This window comes from Siphateles boraxobius, unplaced genomic scaffold (genome assembly GCF_051911475.1).
Source record: "Siphateles boraxobius isolate OS27281-9 unplaced genomic scaffold, OSU_SipBor_1 3, whole genome shotgun sequence".
Lineage (NCBI taxonomy): Eukaryota > Metazoa > Chordata > Actinopteri > Cypriniformes > Leuciscidae > Siphateles > Siphateles boraxobius.
In genome coordinates this window covers 17210001-17216600 of record NW_027508919.1, presented here as the reverse complement: position 1 = coordinate 17216600, position 6600 = coordinate 17210001, and the positions used below count along the sequence as shown (strand labels likewise).

General features: G+C 41.7%; 1 protein-coding gene across 1 annotated transcript in view; it reads left to right on the top strand.

Moving 5' to 3' along the window:
* LOC143757051 (uncharacterized) overlaps positions 1–6600 on the top strand; it is an 11469-nt gene continuing 4869 nt past the window's right edge. Inside the window, exons 1-8 of the mRNA XM_077248039.1 lie at positions 1–118; positions 687–746; positions 1097–1253; positions 2122–2205; positions 2282–2441; positions 2531–3043; positions 3163–3307; positions 6580–6600. The exon at positions 6580–6600 is cut by the window's right edge and continues 570 nt beyond it. Coding sequence (XP_077104154.1) covers positions 42–118; positions 687–746; positions 1097–1253; positions 2122–2205; positions 2282–2441; positions 2531–3043; positions 3163–3307; positions 6580–6600 — 1217 coding nt within the window. The 5' untranslated portion in view covers positions 1–41. The remainder of the gene's footprint in view (positions 119–686; positions 747–1096; positions 1254–2121; positions 2206–2281; positions 2442–2530; positions 3044–3162; positions 3308–6579) is intronic.

Genomic DNA, 6600 nt, shown 5'->3' with positions numbered 1-6600 from the left:
TTGTTGAGAGAGAGCAGATTGCCATTCATATCGAGTTTAACATGACACCGTTTACAAAGGGTGAGGAGGAGCGCCATGACAATTATCAAAGGAAATTATACGAGACTATACAACACAAGTGAGTAATCGCTCGAATGATCGTGTGACTTTATTTTGTTCGTTTCGTCCCAGCCCCAGTTCGGTTTCTACCGGTCTCGTTGTTATATTTACGGAATTTTTCTATATAGGCCTGGTATAGTTTATGTAGTTTATGTCGAAGTGTTGTGGTGCACGTTGTCGTGATATTGTGAGTTAAATTCTAAGTTAATTCTGATTTCATTGTGTTATTGGTTTCCCGAATGGTTTAAACCCTGGCGAGGGCGCTATTGTCTTTCAGCAATTGTAGATAGTTCCCCCTATATTTACTTGAAACCTAGGAAACAAATAACATTACCTGTATGATATGTTATTTAGATTAATTTATTTATTAAGATTAAAATGCAATGAAAGTGCATGGTGACTGTCAGGTTCACTATGCCTATTATAACATCTCCTTTTGTTTCCCTCTGAAGTAGGCTAGCATAAGCCATACACTTTCGAAACAACAAGACTGTGCACTGCTTTTTAAATCATTCTGTAGCTGGGTATGTGTGTTTAACATTAGTAACTTTTTCTGAATGGTTATCTCTAATATTTAATGTCTGCAGTCAGCGAAGAAGGATGCAGCTCCAGAGTGATTTTCAATCACATCAGCGAAATCATCGCCTGTAAGAAACATCAATATTTATTGAATTAAGAATTTTAGTATAAATTGAATGTGTTATCTGTGGTATTGCGCTGTAATGTAATGGAATATTTGCATGTCTGGCACACTATTTTTGCTATCAAAAATTCTAAAGAAATGTTAATGAGAGTAGCCTATAATATTTTGGAACCAATGGAATCAAACAATAAATAAGAATCATTAAGATCCTACTAGATTAACAGTTTTTTCTGGTTGTCAAGAAACAATTAGACTTTTTTTGATTTTTTTTGTCTTGATTTTAGAGGATTTCGTTTTGAGTTTATTATCAATGAATGAGTTAATTATTATTATTCTTTTGTTCTTGTTGTATAGAAGCAGGGCTGCCTGGCTGCAGGGCCGCTGGTTAGAGATCAGTGAGCAGGAGCGCAGGGCTCAGATCCATAACCAGAAGCTTCTGCAGGACTTTCAGAGAGCACATGACACACTCAATGACATGTTGGCCCACACCGAAGCCATGAACAGTATACGTGTAAGCAACCACGCAGGATTTACCTGCACCCTTCCATAATTTACAATGTAGAGTACACCTGTATCGACAGGAAAAATGTGCAAAGATGTACCTTTATGGGCTTGTCAGTGACTGGGACAGTTAAAGGGACAGCATTACCTTATCTAACCTTAAAAGGTATATGTTACTACCTTAGAGTAGTCATGATCACTTATGTTTTAGGGAATATTTGCGGTGTTTATTATAAATGATTTATTTGTGCACATCATTGATTTTCATCATTGTTTTTATCTTTTCTCCAATCAATTCACAATGGACAAAATCAAGTCCTACCCTAAATTTTTTTCTCGTTTGAGAAAACGTTTCACTCGGATATGTCACAATAAGGAAGATCCAATTTCCATTTCATGTCGACTTTTAGGGATAAATAATGTATAAAGATGTCCCTTTTACAGGACTGCCACAGTGACAAGCCGTGTATCACTAAAGGTAAAACATTTTTTACTTTATTTTCAGAGAGTGTATTATAATGCATAGAAAACCGGATCCATCACATGACCCACTTTCGTTTTCTTAAAGACAAATTGATTCAGTAACGCTTCCTTTTACAGTACGTTAACTTACGTGTACTTTCAGTGTACTTAACTAAGAAAGTACTGGGTAATATAAGGTAAGTACATGGGTTAAGGTTAGGTGTAGGGGTAGGTTCAGGGTTAGTACCTAGTTATTACCCAGTTATTGTAATTACTACAATAAGTACATAGTATGTACATGGGGAACAGGACTGTAAAAGGAAGCGTTACCAATGATTCATTGCAGTTTGGCGTTGCATGTATATGATTATTTTGTTGTTGTTGTTGAACTAACCTTCACATTTGCATTTCAAAAGGTTCAGTATGAACAGTATCTGGAAGAGAACTTCACACAATGGGAGAAAAGACTGAAAGACATAAGAGTTCCTGAAAAGTCCAAGGTGCTTTTTTAAAGTGAAAGATGTATTTTAAAAGGTATAAACTTGTATTGATTGTGATGTCTGTTTTTTTATCCAGCGGGTACAACAGCATTCAAACAGTTTTATTCAGCAGATGAAGGAGGACGAAGGTATGAAGACTGCACATAGGTCTGACTTTAAAGGCCACCCTTTGTCCTCCAATTCTCCAAACCCATCTCAAACTTCTCACACCACGCGAAACACTCAGACAGCAAAAGGTAACATGCTTAGCAATCTCTGTTATGTCATCTCATTCCCCATATCAGCCTTTTTTAAGGAAACTGTTAACGCAACCCTCTTTCTTAAGACATCACGCGAAATGCTGAGAGATGCAACCTAAATGACCATCATCCTTACTTTCCACCCACTTGGTTAACTGGCTCACAACCTTTTATTTCCGGACTCCCCCAAAACAATATCCCAAAGGATTATAAAAACCTTCAGAACTTTCAAGCCTTGAATCATCCCTTGCCGCCCTACTATTCTTTACCTGGAGATTCACTCCATCAATCACATTCTCCAGTCCAGCAGAAGTCACCATCAATGGACAATCTATGGGCCGGTACAAGGCCAGGCTTTATGCCTACAGCTCACTTCACTGCTGCTGGTGCTTCCTGGCCACGACTTCCTGTGTTGAGCCCCATGATGTGGGGCATGATGGATGTACCAGACCCCAGTGAGGAAAGAATACAATGCAGTGAGACGAACAAGGAAAAGGTGACAAAAGAAACAGTGAACCCAAATGAGGAGAGTTGCCAGAGACTGAAACGTAGGAAGAATGGGAAAGAAAGTGATCGGTCTGAGCTAGACTGTAGACCAGGTTAGTGTTGGGAAATTTTGGTAACTGATTTGTTTCTTATTGGGATAAATATGACATGATATTAGTCTAATGTAAACAAACTGTCCTTATAAGTCTGTGTATATTTTGTATTCTTAAAGTGCGTCTATCAATTGACAAAGAAGAAAGTAGTGAAGGCAGCGCTGTACCCTCTGAAGTCACGGTTTCTGGGATGCAAAAAAGGGGAAAGAAAAAAAGAGATGGGACCAAATCATGCACCACAGAAAATGAAAATAATTCTCAAGGGTAAGCCAAATGAACAACAGATTTCACATTTTTATCAATCCATGCATGTTAGAGATGGATCTTTTTAATCGCACAATAAAAAAAAAAATCCTTGATTGCAATTTACTTCTGTCGAGTAACCAGCAAAATACTGCATTCCACAGACGAGAATCCATGAACCACAATTTGGTTTTCTAAGGCTGGATGATATATTAAAACCATTTAAAAATCACAATATAGCACAGTGCTATTATGAAATGACAAAGGCTGCGATTCAATGAAATACTGTAAATGCATGCGCTGTGGGTTTAGGAGTGAAGCGCAGCGCTTTATTAATGAATTACATGAGTGCAGGTTACGCGTTTCTTCCAGTGTCTCAGAGCGGCTCCGTTCACAGTAAATGCTGCTCCACACAAACTCAGTCTCTGAATGTGCTGTTGGTTTCAGCAAAGTGTTGCACTGTTATCATGCGTGGAGCGCGTATAGAAGTGGCCAAATATTAAAGATTATGTCACGAGGTGACGAAGCGAAGCGGAACTAAGTACCGCTGAAATTGTGTTTCCCCCGGAACGGCCTTACTGGAACACCGACCCGGTTCTGGTTGTGTATCTGTCGCCATGGCAGCGGCGGCTGATGACAGATCAGCATCAGGTGTGGAGGATTTACGCAAGGATTTGCGATAGGGCTATGCAGACAAATGAAGTGTATAAAAGGAGAGGGAAAAGGCAGTCGAGGGTGGTGCTCCCCTGGCAGAAATCATTTCTGTGTGGTTGTGATGTGTGGGATTTATATACATATTAACTGCCGAGTATTCCCCAGTGCATACTCTTGTCCGCTGTTACTGAAGAAGACTCCAAGTGTCGAATGTGTATGTTTCACCTCTGCATGTGAGAAGAATGTGGGCACTTGTATAACTTGTTCTGTCTGTTTAATAGAAGATCTCGCCGCTAATGTTCCTTTGTGTGATGCCTGCCTGAAGGAGAGACACACTGGCAACATCTCTGTCTGTTTTGCAGAAATGCACTCTAGCCGTAAGCCCCCGTCTCCGTATTGAAGGAAAAGCGTGCATGCACTTGTATAACTGACCCTGTCTCTTTAATTGAGGATTTCTTGGCTAACGTGTGATGCCTGCCTGAAGGAGAGACACACACGGAATACCTCCCTGTCTGCTGCAGGAAAACACCCTCCAGCCAATCCCTCACCTGTTTGGTGGAAGAGTTCCCTCCTGGCCATCAGCTTCTGTATCGGCCACGCCCCGACTGCTCGACGGTCCGAGAAGGTTTGCTTGCCTGGATACTCACCTGTCTGCCCCTCGAAGATCCTTCTCCATCACGAGACTCTGTCCTGCTCCGCTCCTTGAGAAGGTATACATACCTGGCTATTCACCTGTCTGGTGGAAGAGTCCTCCCCTGGCCATTAGTTTCTGTACCGGTCATGCCCCGACTGCTCGATGGTCCGAGAAGATTTGCTTGCTTGGATACTCACCTGTCTGCCCCTCGAAGATCCTTCTCCATCACGAGACTCTGTCCTGCTCCGCTCCTTGAGAAGGTATACATACCTGGCTATTCACCTGTCTGGTGGAAGAGTTCCCTCCTGGCCATCAGCTTCTGTACTGGCCACGCCCCGACTGCTCGACGGTCCGAGAAGGTTTGTTTGTTTGGGTACTCACCTGTCTGCCCCTCGAAGATCCTTCTCCATCACGAGACTCTGTCCTGCTCCGCTCCTTGAGAAGGTATACATACCTGGCTATTCACCTGTCTGGTGGAAGAGTTCCCTCCTGGCCATCAGCTTCTGTACTGGCCACGCCCCGACTGCTCGACGGTCCGAGAAGGTTTGTTTGTTTGGGTACTCACCTGTCTGCCCCTCGAAGATCCTTCTCCATCACGAGACTCTGTCCTGCTCCGCTCCTTGAGAAGCTATACGTACCTGGCTATTCACCTGTCTGGTGGAAGAGTTCTCTCCTGGCCATTAGTTTCTGCACAGGTCACGCACCAACTGCTCGACGGTTCGAGAGGGTTTGCTTTCTTGGATATTCACCTATCTGCCCCGTGAAGATCCCTCTCCACCACGAGACTCTGTCCTGCTTCGCTCCTTGAGAAGGTATACCTGGCTATTCACCTGTCTGGTGGAAGAGTTCCCTCCTAGCCAAGCTTCTGCACCGGTCCCGTCCTGACTGTTCTACGGTCTGAGAAGGTCGGCTCACCTGGATACTCACCTGGCTGCTCAGGCGGAAGTCATCCTTGAATCATGAGACTTTGTCCCGTTCCAAGAAGGTTTACGTACCTGGATATTCACCTACCTGTTCAAGGAAAGATTCTCCGAACTTCGAGACCCGTCCCGTTCTACGCCCTGAGAGGTTCTACTTATCGGAATATTCACCTGCCTGTCGGACCGGCGGCTGACCCCCTCCTCTGAGCCGTGACGCCTGGCCCGAGTTGCCTTGAAGAGTTCGACACCTCGATTGGGGTCAGAGGTCTGACTCCCGCACCTGTTGAGGGACACAGGAGCTTGATTAAGATTTTTTAATTCATTTTATTCAATAAAATTTGTTAACTTTTATCTACTTGTCCGTCTGGTCTTTGGCACGTTCCTCGACGTGGTCCTGGTTTTAGGGGTGGGTGCAGTCTGGCTTTGACCCCCCCGACCTGTGACAATTATGTGGACATTTGAATTAAATCTTGTGTGGTCAATATTAAACAAAGATTTGATAATCCTGTAAAGTGTGACAACAATCGCTCAACTCAACTCAACTCAACTTTATTTATAGAGCACTTTCAAAACCACAAGTGGAACCAAAGTGCTGTACAGAAGGTATAAAAGAAAAAAAAATTAAAAACAAAGACATAAAACAATGCAAACATATGACATAAAAACTTACAAATCATTGTCAAATGCTAAAGAGAACAAGTAAGTTTTAATCACCAGGCTGTTGGCACCCTCTGCGGGTATTTGTTATAATACATAATGTATATTAGTTGATTATGTGTATATTATGTACATTACATTATGTATTTTAACACTGTTGTTCAATAAAACCTTAGGATTACTTGCTTTAACAATTATTATTGACTCATTGTTATTATTTGTATTTGTATCAAAGGCTATTGGTCACTTAGGTCTATTTTTATTATCACAAAAAAGATTAATCGTTGAAAATAAACTGATTACCAAAATAAATTTTAGTAAGATGATATTCTAGTAAGAAGATCTTATAGATCTTGTATAAGATATTGGAAACATTATCAAAACATTCATATTTTATTGTAACATCTTTCCACAATTATCTGTTGTAGCTCTTCCACTATGCCACAACA